Source organism: Bidens hawaiensis, unplaced genomic scaffold, assembly GCF_021521415.1.
Source record: "Bidens hawaiensis isolate Kalapana, Puna unplaced genomic scaffold, B.hawaiensis_p1.1 tig00009070_1, whole genome shotgun sequence".
Classification (NCBI taxonomy): Eukaryota; Viridiplantae; Streptophyta; class Magnoliopsida; order Asterales; family Asteraceae; genus Bidens; species Bidens hawaiensis.
The window spans coordinates 254,034-269,007 of record NW_027491665.1 but is presented as its reverse complement, the minus strand read 5'-3'; the positions used below and the strand labels follow the sequence as shown (position 1 = coordinate 269,007).

Sequence of the window (14,974 nt, the reverse complement as noted above, 5' to 3'; positions counted from 1 at the left end):
AGAGGTTTAAACTTATGTTTATGATAAACTGTTCGTGTAACATCTTGAGTTACGGGTAGAAATGAATTTCAAGGTGCACATGAAAATTCATTTCGAGATTTGCAGTTGTAGTATAATAACTTTGAACACTTTAAACCATTTTCTAGACTAGTGCATTTGATCCAAACCTATTTTAGTAATAACTCATTTTGAACCAAACCCATTTTAGCCCGATTCTAAAAATTTTACTCAACCTGTTCTAACCAGAAATTGATTCGTTTGTAAATGAGCTGAATCGGTTTGTAAATGAGTCGGACCCTAGCAAAGGTAAGCACAGATCGTCGTCCCAAACTTATATACATTAGGTGTCGCGTCTAACAAAATAAGGTAATAATGTTAACATACACTACACGCAAATGATTCGTGTGAATAGAATTGAGATTCAGCTAATCATGGATACGAATTATACGAAAAACATTCAGCACGGCTGCAAGGAGATGATTGTTACTTTAAAAAAAAATAGTGGGGTCATTTTATCATGAAAAACTAGTGTTTTTCCCGGGCGCGTTAGCTCAGTAAAACCCGGGGGTGGTAAAACCCAAGTGCTGATGCGGTAAGTCGACGCGAAATCGGTCGGTTTTGGTTACGTGCGTTATTGTACCGGAACTAAGACAAAAATAAAACAAAAAATTATAAAAATTGGGGTGGACCAATGGCATGGCGTCGATCGGTAAAACTCGGCCGCTGTCGATCCTAAGCGAGGCGGTGAGTCTACGTGAATTCGGTTGGATTTTGTCATGTTCGTTATGGTACCAGAACTAAAAAAACAAAATTAGCATTCGGACAGTTTTCGTTACGCTACTGGAATTAAAACAAAACGCGATGAGTCTATGCAAATTCGATTGGTTTCAGTCAAGTTCGTCACGATAACGTAACTAAAACAAAATAATAAAACAACAAAATTGGCATTCAGTTGATTTTCGTTACATTCATTACGGACCGACACTAAAACTTAAAAAAAAACAAAATACCACTAATACGTTGTCGCAAAGTAGTCCAATGAAAACTTTGCAGTTTGCATCACCCAACTTCTAAATTGTTATTTGTTATATATAATATATGATAATTACTACAACAAACATGAAACATGATTGAAGCCCAATCAAATTATAAAAAGCATTCCAACTCAAAGGTTCCCTTTTGATATAATTATGATGCAATGATTATTTAATGAATGAATGTTTATTCGTTCTAGCATCCCGTTCGTTGATGGGTTTAACCAAATGCCCTTCATTGATTAAAGCCAACATGCTAGTCTAACTTCTAGTCGCGTTGGCCTTAGTTTGCATATTGTAATGTTTGAAGTATCAATTATAATAGGCATTCACGATACTTAACCATATTGTAATAAGTATAATAAGATTGAATTTGTCGACAAACACAAATCATTATGTGTTCTTATTATCAAAAATTAAAACTATATTTGAGTTTTGAATCATGAAAAACTTTAATAGGAAATTTTAAAATGCCATCAGTTTCTTTAACAATCTATATAACATGTCTTCCAGAAAAAAAAAATAAAAAATTTGCGAAAATGATTTTTAAAAAATCACACAAAGAAAACGTTTGAATCGGATCTAGCACAATCATTTCACATAAGTTCTTGAATCAAAGCTTAAAAGATTAGCCCATCTATTAAATGGACGGATTTAGTGTAGCGCCAGGAAAGGTGTAGGCATCCGCTCAAATCTATAATTCCAAAAATAGCCCAATTATAATAGGAGATTCTATTTTTGTGCCATTAAATAACAGTTTCCAGAAATGTCCCCTGCAAACACGTTTTTGACGACATGTAGGCTTTAACGTGTCTTTCACTACCTGTTAACCTCCAACGCGTGTCTTTCACAGCATGTTAGACTCTAACGTGTCTTTAACGACATGTTAGCCATATTAATTGTTTTTTAGTATTACATTATTATAATTACTTAATACATATATATTTGTCATTTCTTTTATAACTTGTAATACATGAAGTTTTATAAAGTTCCAAATATACCATTGAGACTTACTTATTTTTATCTACGTATTTGCATAAATTTTAATTAAAACAAGACAGGTCATATTTTATTAAACATTTATTGAATATTTTAATATCAATTTGACACTCGGTTTTGAGTAAAATTTATGATAACATATAGAAAAATAAACAGGTCTCAACGACATATTTAAAATTATATATAAATTTATATATTACAAGTTATAAAAGAAATAGAAAATATGTATTAAATTAATTATAATGATGTAATTAAAAAAAACAATTAATATGGCTAACATGTCGTGAAAGACACGTTAGAGGCTAACGTACTGTGAGAGACGCGCGTTAGAGGTTAACAGGTCGTGAAAGACACGTTAAGGCCTAACACGTCGTCAAAGACGTGTTAGCAAGAGATATTTCTGAAAACTTTTATTTAAATTGACAAAAATAGAATCTTCTATTATAATTGGGCAATTTTAGGAATTTTTCAAAAAAATTTAGTCCCCCAAACTAACTTTTTTAAGCAAGGTTAAATTTTTTTTTTCTATTTAACGACCTCATCAAAACGCGTTGATCCTAAGTCAACTTAGTTACTGTTTTCTATATTTTACGTCTCATTCAAATTTTTGTCTGGTAACATGTGTGGTTGAACGTTTTTGCCTCTACTATCTGTTCAGTTTAACAATCCCATCGCAAAGCATGGGTCCAACCCCCCCCCCCCCCCAAACACGTTGATTCGATAAAACTTTTCAACGTTACTGGTTGAGTTGAAGATAAAATCCAAAGTGTTTGATCTTTAATCATCTTTATCATAACAAGAAACTTTGGTAAGTTCCTCTCCCAAACCATGGACTTTATAAAATTCATGGGTAGTAATGTGTTTAGTGTTATTAGTAAATTAATCTAGAAAATGCTTGTTGAAATATGCTATTATACCTCTATCTTAGTTAGATCACGTTCATAGTACTTATAACTCCACTGTTTTAACGATAAAGAAGCATATATGTGTGTTAAGGCTTTATGGTGACCAATGATCTGGGTTTTATGGTTTTATGATAATGGATTTGAGATTTTGAGTTGTAAGGTGGCATATGTTTATTTTTATTGGTTAGTAGTGTAGGTACTTGTGTAGTTGTGTGTGCAAGAAAAAGTCCCCACCCCCATGCTTAGGGTAACGCGAGTACTTGGGGACGGTGTGGATTGTCTCATGTAATCATGTTGCATCACAGCAATGCAAAAGAACGTCGTTCCTCGTTCTTGCGGTGAAATATGATCATATTCGAGAAGTGGATGACAGAGTGTATGCGATGTACTATCAAACCAAACAAGTTTAATGTATAGCCCTTTGTTTTTTTTTTCTCAAAAGGATTTCCCAAACTTTAATTTTATTTTTAATTAAATATAATTTAAATTGATTGTATATAATTAAACAAAATATAAAACTTAGTTAAAAATAGTTTTTATTAACTTTATTAAACATGCTATGCTTGGATTGACTTATTAAACCTGTTTATTTAAACATATAGACCTGCTAACCCATTTTTTACAATCCATCTACCTGATTAATACGTTTACAATTTGATTGCAACCCACAAAGCCATTTGAACCATTTTTTTTAAACAGGTTAAGCTCTTCGTGTACGAGCTCTTGTTGATGTTCTTAACACATAGAAACACGAGTTGTGTTTAGATTTAGCAATTGAACATGTCAATCAATAGCCTAAATCAGCCAATCCAACACAATTAACATCAAAACAATACTTGTTAAAGTAAAAGGCTTGTGTATGTCTGTATGATATCATGCTTTTCGTACAGTGACGATTAAATTAGGTTGGCCAGAAAATCAGAAAAATAAAAAAAGGGGCTTCAAAATACATAATAAAAAATAAAAAAAAACAACTAAAATCGAATATGTTTTTTAGAAATTTAATAAAATGAGTTAACGTTGAAATACGGGCCGCTATAATGGGAAAACGAGCTGGGAGGCCAAAAGATTATTTGGAAAAAACGAGAGCTGGGCCCACAAAGATACGATTGTGGGGCCCACATCCGAGTCCTTGGCCGGTCAAACCGGAGCCGATGAGACTTTGACCCACGCTCTCACACTCTTCGTCTGGCTCACCGCAGTCTTCCAACCACGGCGCGTGAGTACACCGCGCGTTATTCTATGTCAAGTGATGCAATGTGTCCCCGCAATTTGTGTAAGTGCTCCAGACTTTTTTTATCCACCGACGCACGACCGTGGCACGTGTGCACGTGACCACCTTAATCTGTATTTAGTATTTTAATGCTCACATGTTAACCATAGTTTTGGATTAAGTGGTTAAAAAACATACACTACATGACTATAATATGTACCTATACCTCACAAGAATAAATAACATAGTAGTAGCTAACAAATCTTGTTCTGGTGGTATATAAGTTATAGATTAGATGGTGTTAACTAACAGTTATAGGTTCTAGTCTAAGTTCAAACAACATTATAATAGATTTCATGTGAATTTATCGTAAAAAGAACTAAGAATAATATATATTCAATGGCGCACCTACCTCTTACACTACATGTAATAATTGCAACGAGATTTTGAGGCTTTTTACAAATACATTATTTTTTCAAAATTTTTATTGCTGACTGGGATGTCACGTATCATAAAATGCCCGTATTTGCTTACTTATCATCACACATGGTCTTAGGGTGTGTTTGGGATTCCTTATTTTCCTCTTCTTATGATTTATGATGGCTGAATAAGTCCTTTTTATGTTAACAAAGTGTTTGGGAACACATAAGACCTTTTCCATATCACCTTATCAACAAAACCAAAATAAAGGTTTTTAATAAGTTGGAGTTTGCTAACTTATCTTCTTATAGAATTAGAATGCCCGTTACACCCTTCCAAGTTTCATTCCACCCAACTTATTCACTTGTACAAAAATGTTCTTTTTGGTCATTTTACATCAATAAGTTAAACCAAACTTTTTAAAAAACAAATTATTGTCTTATGTTAATCCAAACATTTTTTTAAAAACTTTTTATTAGAAAGCCATAAGACATTTTCAACTCATCAAAAAAAGTTCTTTTTACCTTGAATAAGGAATCCAAACACTGTATTAGAGAGGGGGCACCTATTTTAACTTATCTTCTTATAGAATTAGAATGCCCGTTACACCCTTCCAAGTTTCATTCCACCCAACTTATTCACTTGTACAAAAATGTTCTTTTTGGTCATTTTACATCAATAAGTTAAACTAAACTTTTTAAAAAACAAATTATTGTCTTATGTTAATCCAAACATTTTTTTAAAAACTTTTTATTAGAAAGCCATAAGACATTTTCAACTCATCAAAAAAAGTTCTTTTTACCTTGAATAAGGAATCCAAACACTGTATTAGAGAGGGGGCACCTATTTTAAAATTTCTTTTTTTAGTGTTATCCATATGTGAATCCCAATCCAGTATCCTTAAAATTAGTGTTAAGCCCCTGTCAACCCCCCCCCCCCCCCCAAACACCCCCCTTGATAATTTTTTTGGGCCCCTCATTTATATATCAATAGCTAATTCATATCATAGTGACCATCAATGTTTGGATCTAAAGGTACACTTTTTTCATGCTTTACCTTTTACAAATATAATTTATTGTTACAAAAACAATGCATCTATGAACTCATAATGAAATTATTAGGACCATGCCCTAATTAAATAACAATCCAAATCTAACTTCAAGATCCCTCTCATGATTTGGACCACAAAGGATTCTATTTTGCCAAACCCACAATGTCCTTAACAAACCTTCCACCGTACCATTAAGGGATGTGTTTGGTCATGGATTGTGACCTTGCCAAGGCCAATTCTGCCCTGTCCAAACAACCCCAAAAACACTAACACTTTGGGACCATACTTGCTACCTTTTTTACTGTTGCAAAAGTTTGAATTTTCACATTGCATAAAAGGGAAAAGAAATTGGGTACTTTAGTTTAGACAGGGGGTAAAAAATTGTACATGAAATAAAGTAAACTAAGTTAAGTCTTATCATTTGGATGGTTTGATATTAAACTCCTTTGGTTACCTTTTGATAATTCTACAGTTTAATTTGGTTCGAGTTTGAAACCGATCTTGTAAACTAAAACGGCTTCACAACCTTGATTTTCAACCCCCCCCCCCCCCCCCCCCCCCCCGCGAATATGTAGCTAAGTAAACCTATCATAATGACGAAACATCTTTATCATTTTAAATACTTTATACAAACCAATGATTAAAACATAAATAACAAAGTTGATTCAACCCGTCAAATAAGATTGCTAAACAACTAAATCGATGAATGGAATGTTATGTCAAACATGCCTACATGGTTGGCTTGATTTATCGTTCTACGAAACCATACCATTTATGATCAAGATGTTTGTCAAAACTGACTGGACCACACCATTAACAAAACAAGTTAAAGCATCCATAATACGTTGGATTTGAACAATTTTGAGGAGTAATGGTATGATGTGGAGCAGAGAGGCAACATTAACATTATTTTGTATAAACGCTAAAAATAACTTATACGAGACAAACATGCGTTTTCATAGCTTATTTTGACCGGATAATACACGTAAATCTTACGTAATGAAGTTTTTTTATACTAGTGTGGGTGATGCGATGCTTTAACACACAAGGTAACACCATTTATGGGTGAAAACAACTTGTGGTGAAAGGCAAATTAATATAATTATATTGCACGAGCAAGTTAAAACATCATCATTTAATAATTTTCAAGAATTGGGTAAATCAATAAATGAAGTTAACCCACACAACAAATAAATAAATGGATGATAGAGTGGTAGTTACCACTTACTACTTTAACTAAAGCAAGCCTTTTTCTCATCCTGCAAACTCTCACCGCCTTCTTTCTCCCCAAGGTAAATCAAACCTCACAATCATGTCATAAATATAAACCAAATTATCACACCTTGAAGCCACAGCTATGAACTCACACTACTGTTGAAATATATTGAAGATCAAAGTTTCCAAAAGTAGTATACACTATACACAACAAAAAGAGAAAAAAAAAACATCATGGTGGGCTCAGGAACAACAACAGATAGAAACAAAGAAGCAGTTGGAATGTTGGCTCTTCATGAAACTCTACGAAACGTTTGTTACAATTCCGACTGGACATACTCTGTTTTCTGGACCATTCGTCCTCGGCCGTAAAGTTTTAATTTTTATACCTTTAAATTCAAGATAATTAATGGGTTCTGTTCGTTTTGTTGTTACTGAAATGGGTTTTGTTTTTTGGTTGTTTTTAGGCGGGTTAGAGGTGGTAATGGATGTAAAGTTGGAGATGATGTTGGTAGCTTGTAAGTAAAAAAAAAACCTTTTTTTTTTTTGAGTTAGTGTTTTTGGGTGGTTTATGATGAAACTGAAATGGGTTTTGGTTGCAGGATGTTGATGTGGGAAGATGGGTTTTGTAGATCAAGAATGGTGGATTGTGTTGAAGAAATGGATGGAGGTGAAGACCCTGTTAGGAAAGCTTTCAGCAAGATGTCTATTCAGTTGTATAATTATGGAGAAGGGTGGGTACTTGGTAGGTGTTTATTATTAAATAAATATTAATTAACTTCATGGTTTATGATCTGTGATCAATAACAATAAAGTGTCACAAGTCACAACATTAAACTCAAAAACAATAATTTTTATTTAGTAATTAGGTTTTTTTTTTTAAGTAGTTTTGATATAATGATGATGATTGATGTTATTGAGGTGCAGATTGATGGGAAAAGTTGCATCAGATAAGTGTCACAAATGGGTGTTCAAAGAACCTTCAGAATGTGATCAGAGTATATCTAACTATTGGCAAAGTTCTTTTGATGCTGTATGATCCTAAAGAACACACACTAAAGCACACACTTACTTTATTTACTGTTCTTTATGTTCAATAATTTAAGCTTTTAACTTTCTTTAAGTTTACTGCGCTACTGTTCACTTAATTATTTCTCTCAATAATTAAGGCTCATAAATATCTGATGGTTTTGCAGCTTCCTACTGAATGGAATGAACAGTTTGATTCTGGAATTCAGGTAAAAAATTAGAGATATGTTATTCATACACCTTTTGGTTAACCACACACCCTACATACGGGGCTATACAATCGTATGGAACCCTACATTAAAAATTATCTTTATCAAGATTTCCAGGTCTTAAAAGGGCCAGGTCGGTGAAAAATAAATGACATACTGTCCAGACACCACTGACCGTGTCATATGGGCCGTATGGTCATATGCGTTGTATGATGGGCCGTATGAGGTGGTATTCGCTAAATTATACGGTGTATATGATGTGTTTGACCGACCCAGAAGTATGACATGACATGTATAACCATTTTTCGTACTATCATATGGCCCGTATGATGTGGCGTGCTTTGGGGTATAGCATTGATTGACATCATACTGGATATATGTTATCATGCGGTCCGTATGATATGAGAGATACACTCAGTATCCAGGTTTACAGATTCAGGGTGATGTATTTTTAGCATCACCTCTTTAAGTTCTGCTAATTTAATTTAATTTAATTTCACTAGACTATAGCTGTAATCCAAGCTGGACATGGACTCTTGCAACTTGGATCGTGCAAGATTGTAAGTATCATTACGAGTCAAGTTTTCATTTCAAGAAAAGTGGTTAAAATCATCATTTTTATGCCAAAAAAAAAACTCAAATTTATTATGTTTTTGGGTGTGTAATTAGGTACCTGAAGACCTTCATTTTGTGCTTAGAATGAGACACACATTTGAATCACTTGGCTACCAGTCGGGCTTCTACCTGTCCCAATTATTCGCATCAGCATCATCCCCTTCTTCAACGGGGCTTCCACTAAAGCAACCAACCGTCCCAATCCACCCGTCTCCTGCGTACAACTGGGCCCCACCGAACCGAATGCAATCACCAAGTTTCCAAAACCCTGCAAGACTCGGGTACGGGCCTAAAGACGAGACAAACATGTTCCTCCATCCTCACTCATCCGAGCCACAAGTGGGAAACATGATGGGTCATGATCACGGTGAACACGATATCAAATGGCCCAACGGGCTCACCTTCTTCAACGCACTTACTGAAGGGCTCGGTGGCAAGCCTGATACCGGTCAGAACATGAATCATGAAAAACACGAGGGTATGTACACCGATATGGAAAATTACTTGGAGTGATCGAATGATAACATGGCTAATAGTTTGTGACGGATCTTAAGAAACGAACTCTTTAGAATAATCTTGGTTTCGTTGTGTACTAATTTGTAGCTGTTTTTGATCCTTTAGATGTTTATCTTTCTTGAAATGGTTAAATTAGTGAGACTTTATGACAAAAAGATAGAATCCCACCATTGCATTCTGTGCATGTCGACACAAACCGCCCAAATAATCTCTAGCAGGAGCCTTTTCTCGGTCTGCCGGAAGATATCAGTTATTGTAATGAAAGGTTCCCATGGGAAGATGGTGGTTTTGGGAGACTGTATGGTGTGATATGAATTGGAATGAAGAGATTCATGTAACTATATATATATATATATATATATCATAGGAAAGTTTGTGAAATTGATTGGATGGGGCCAATCATAAAGGGAAGGCTATTGGGGCCATATGTTTGCCACATTCATAAGCTTCAATATGGCCACCTTATCAGATTTTATGATCAGATAAGAGTGTCCATAAAGTAATACAAAATAACAAAAACATATTAGATTATGAGTCATGCACATTATGCATTATTCTACACATGAGTAGAGTTGCGCATGAGTTACTCAAAATCGTCTTGTTAATAGTCTATATAGACTATAGTATAGATCAGGCTTTAAATAAGTGTAAGGTTTAGGTAATCAGGCCAGATATCACCTTTTACTGTAAACGTCGGCCAACGATTTATACCTTTTATTAGTCCATACTTGAATATCCGTCACAAATATTTGAAATATTCCGGTTGATTTCAGAATTATTTAAAAAAAAGTTTCTTGTAGTCTCGGACAGTAACGGAGAAGAAGCCAAAATATGTGAGAATTGAGATTGAAGGAGAGAAATGGATGTGAGTGTTTGTGACTGATTCTCTGAACTCTGAATAAAAGAAAAGGCTGGCCTGTGATAGGGTGGTTTGTGGGGGCAAGCTCCAAGCTGCTTGATATATGGCCCATTGTCACATAACTTATATGGCTCTAAATATCTTAGCTTTTTTAACAGCAAAATTTTACTTTATCTAAAACCGACTATTTTTTTTTCGAACAGCCAACAAATAGAGAATCGTCAAGGTATTCCGTATGGGGTAACTCAGTGACAAAAGGCCATCGCCTTCTAACCTAGGGGTGTTCTTCGGGTTATTTATTCGGGTTTCGGGTTGTTTGGGTCGGGTTGTTCGGGTTTGAGCTCAAAACAAATTGACCCAAGAACCGACCCAAATAAGTTTGGTTTGTTCGGGTTTCGGGTTGAATGGGTCGGGTTAATTCGGGTTTAACAAATTAAAAAAATATATCCACCTTTAACAATATCGTAAATTAAAAAACCGTATTCCAAGTCGTTATAAAACCATAATATACAGCCATATTCAACAATAGCATATATTATTTAGCAAAACATGAAATTTATCATACAAGCATGTATTAGATCGGATGAAGGAGTGTCGTAGCCTGCGGATCAATACTTGTGTAGATTGAAGAAACATGCTCAATACATATTGGTTTAAATACTATACTATTTAACTTTTTGAACTGAATATACATTCTCAACATGCTTTATAGTAATTAATGCGTTGGGATGTGATAAATCCAAAATTAATTGGAGTCTTGAGAACAATCGAACAAGAATACATAGGTCACTGTGTTACTTCACCGCTAAATTACCCTATAAAAATTAGGGATACATGCATCGATGTATTATACTTCGAGTTATTCGGGTCAACCCAAATTTGGGTATGTCAACCCAAATACCGACCCGAATATTTTGTTTCGGATTCGAGTTAGGAGCTTAATCAGTTTGGGTGAATTCGGATCGGGTTATTCGGGTCTCGGGTCGCTTCAATTCGGGTTCGTTATTCGGGTACGGTTAAAAAACACACCCCTATTCTAACCCAATAGTTATATTTCTTTTGAACGGGACTATAATTATATTATATACCTTATGGAGAAAAACTAAGTGAGCATCTCTTTATGTCTTTGCTACTTTGCCTTGGTGGTTTGGCAAAGAGTTAGCACGTGTGCCATTTACAATTTATGGTTTCTCGGTGATTGATTTTCTCCAAAATCATGAAACGAATGATTTGAGTCATCTCAAAAGGAAGGTGTTATATAGCATTATTCTAGCCGCTTGCTGGTGTATGTGGAAGGCAAAAAATGATCTCATCCTCTCCAACAAACCGGTTTGCTTATCTAAAATAATGGAGGATATAAAATTGTTGGGTTATCTATGGATAAAAAATCGTTCTCCTCTCAAATACATTAGATGGATCGTTTGGCGTAATTTTAATTTGTAATCGTTTCTAGGTTGTGGTTTGGTTTCTAGCGTCTTGCTAGGTGTTTTTAATGAAATTTGCCGTTTCAAAAAAAAAAAAGGGAAAATAAACCCGGATACCACCGACACACTTAAATCATATCCAAAGCATTTGATTAAAATTCTATACTTGAAAAGAAGACACCGAGATGATCAGATTAAAACATCAAAATACTTGTTTCATATACCAAATTATACACTTTATATACATAGTAAGGTATAGCAGTTTATATCATTCTTGTTGCTTTACGAAATACAAGATTTTATTTACAAGTCATCTTCAATAAAGAAGTAAAAAATTTCCATCATCATTTCTTTCTTCAAAGTTTAGTTATGACAACAAAATGGTTATGAATAAACGATCAATTGATTACAATAAAATATAATTTATTAACTTTAAAATTTTAACTAGAAAGTGGAAACTTAAAGGTGTTATGAAGGTATTATGAGAAAATATAGAACACATACATCGCTTAGAAAGTGATGTTCACTACATCTACACTTTTTTCTCTATCTTGTTTTAGGTTCTTTCAACTTTTAAACTGATATTAGATCTTTGTCATCTCAGTTAAACGGGCGTGTAGTCATAGCCAGTCCATTTAAACAGTCGTATAACCCTTGACGAGGCCATCTACACGAGTGCTTAGGTATTGACGAATAATTATAAATTACTGGAGTGGGTGTTAACAGCATTCACAACATCTTTATAAATCTCCAGCCTATAATTTAACTAAAATTATCCCTATCTTAAAATTGTGTTCATATTTTAGAAGCTACATCTCATTCTCTATATATTTTCATAATTAATTAAATTGTATTATTTTATTTTTATAATATTATTTATTTTTATCTTTTACTCTCTAATTTTTTCTTTGTATTTTTCTATAGGGATTTGAGATGAAGTAGGTGATCAATATGAAGGCTCTATTAATTGTAGTGGCCAGGCCTCGTGTATGTTTATCCTAAAAGTATATAAAGTACATATCTACTCATGATTCTTGTGGCATCATATTAACGTGACATGTGGACTATGTGTAGGTCGTGTCAAGTGTAGGTGAGTCGTTGGCGTCATACCATACACCCATATTACTACTCTTCAACTTAATTTCCCGACGATAACGATCACAAAATTAAATCAGCCATGACAGGCCGTGATATCCTCAACAAGATGAAGGTAACGTACCCAATAATCACTTCTTGTTTGGCAATTAGGTTTCTAGTTCTAGTTCTGGATATTATTTGATGTACGTTGATGTCGAATAATTGATTGATTTTTGATCGAAATCATAATGGTTGCAAACTAGTAGCCACAATTACAAAACATACAAACATATACACGTAAGATTAACACCCCTAACCAACTATCGGTTAGGGGTAGATGATCGAGCCAAGCCTGAGCTCATCTAAACTCAAGCTCTACTTTTAAAGCTTAGGGTTTATCTAGTGAGCTTTTCAAACTAAAGCTTGACTTGTTTATTATTTATTCATTAATTTGTATGTATATTTATAATTACTTTTTCTATAGTTTAGTTGTTATATAACAATACTACATAAGTAAAACAATTATTTAATTTAATATTACTAAATGAATATATATAAGTAGTAGGGTAGGTTGATAAGTGAAGCCTGAGTTTTTTTTTTTTTTATTAAACCAGCTTATTTTTCAGGCTAGGCTCAAGTTCTTAAGCTCCGAGCTTTTGCGAGCCGATCTCGGGTAGCACACGAATAATTTGGAATGATTTGGCTAGTTGATACCCCTACTTTTCGTAGCAATTCAGTCACAATAATTTAGAAAATAATTTACACTCCTACTTTCGGTCGCAATTCGGTCACAAAAATTTTAAAGATGATTTGCACCCTTATTTACGTCACGATTCAGTAACAATTAAAGATAATTAATCAAAATTAAATTATGGTCCCATAATCTGAAAAATAGTTGATCAAAGTTAAACTATGAATAGACCCTCTTAAAGTTGTGGCTGTTGGTGTTTGCGACCACTTTGTGTTGCTGTTTCTTTCTCATTCAAAGATCACATACATTTTTCTGATTAACTTATCATTAAAACTGCCGTTTCTTGAACAGGAAAAGGTTGGTCTTTCATCATCGTCCTCTTCCTCGGCTGACACAGGAAAAGGAAAGAGCAAGATTTCAAAACATGTAACACACGGGTATCATTTAGTTAAGGGAAAATCACACCACGCGATGGAAGATTACGTATTTGCCGAGTTCAAGAATGTCGATGATAATGAGCTTGGGTTGTTTGCTATATTCGACGGTCACTTAAGCCATGAAGTTCCCGATTACCTCCGTTCTCATTTATTCCAAAACATTTTGAATGAGGCAAGATCCTTTTCATCATGTCAAACATAATAATCAAATTGTATTATTCTTACCCTCTTTGTTTGCATGCAAGCAGCCTGATTTCTGGACCAAAACCGAAAATGCAATCCGAAGGGCGTATCGAGTAACTGATAATACAATCTTGGATAAAGCTGTTGATTTGGGAAAAGGAGGTTCAACCGCAGTAACCGCCATTTTAATAAACTGTAAAAAGCTTGTGGTCGCTAATGTTGGTGATTCTCGGGCGGTGATATGCAAAAATGGTGTGGCTAAACAGTTATCGGTTGACCATGAGCCTAGTAAGGAAAAAAAGGTTATCGAGAACAAAGGAGGTTTCGTGTCTAGAATGCCTGGTAAACCTTAAACCCTAAACTCTTGAGCCCTAAACTCTAAACCTTAAACCAGATCTGACGTCTGTTATATGATCTATCAGGTGATGTGCCACGTGTTGATGGGCAGTTGGCGGTAGCAAGGGCTTTTGGTGACAAGAACTTGAAGGAGCACTTGAGTTCTGAACCAGATGTAGCAATGGAGATGATAGATGATGATACCGAGTTCATAATATTGGCAAGCGATGGTGTTTGGAAGGTTTTTCTCATATCAACTCGAAAAAGTTATTTTGTTTTGTGTTTAATATTAATTGGGTGTGTGTTTGCTTAGGTTATGTCGAATCAGGAAGCGTTAGATTGCATAAGGAATGTGAAGGATGCAAGGGCTGCTGCGAAGCAACTGGCTGAAGAGGCATTGGCAAAGAAGAGCAGTGATGATATTTCCTGTATTGTTGTAAGCTTTAACTGATATCTTTTGTGGTTTAGATTTGGTGTATCTATGGTGTATCCTTCTTGTTCTTTACTCTTTAGTGTATGTTCCACACTTGTAATGCGAAAACAAATAATGTATTAAATCAAGTAAGATTTTCTGTCAGTTTGTTAAAATGTTTCATATACGCATTTGACCAGTTAACTTTCATAAACTAAACACTGTCTTATCAAGGCGTTTCGAAACAAAAACACGCGGTCCACATGTGTGGATTTCTCAGCCATATGAACAACTAGCTGTGACGTGCTCACTATTTCGCAATCCATCATTATGTGTTGGTCTCCTACAC

The 14,974-nt window shown here is 34.5% G+C and overlaps 2 protein-coding genes across 2 annotated transcripts; both read left to right on the top strand.

Moving 5' to 3' along the window:
- Positions 1-7,053: 7,053 nt before the first annotated feature.
- On the top strand, positions 7,054-9,339 carry LOC143530983 (protein RICE SALT SENSITIVE 3-like). The gene is made up of 7 exons (XM_077026387.1): positions 7,054-7,205; positions 7,305-7,355; positions 7,440-7,571; positions 7,765-7,870; positions 8,034-8,075; positions 8,579-8,635; positions 8,745-9,339. The coding sequence occupies exons 1-7, from the start codon at positions 7,072-7,074 to the stop codon at positions 9,201-9,203; spliced, it is 981 nt and encodes a 326-aa protein (XP_076882502.1). The 5' UTR covers positions 7,054-7,071; the 3' UTR covers positions 9,204-9,339.
- Positions 9,340-12,574: 3,235 nt separating this feature from the next.
- Positions 12,575-14,687, top strand: LOC143530981 (putative protein phosphatase 2C 39). The gene is made up of 5 exons (XM_077026386.1): positions 12,575-12,699; positions 13,609-13,866; positions 13,943-14,219; positions 14,300-14,454; positions 14,527-14,687. Exons 1-5 carry the CDS (start codon positions 12,667-12,669, stop codon positions 14,662-14,664), a joined length of 861 nt encoding a protein of 286 aa, XP_076882501.1. The 5' UTR covers positions 12,575-12,666; the 3' UTR covers positions 14,665-14,687.
- The last annotated feature ends 287 nt before the right edge of the window (positions 14,688-14,974 follow it).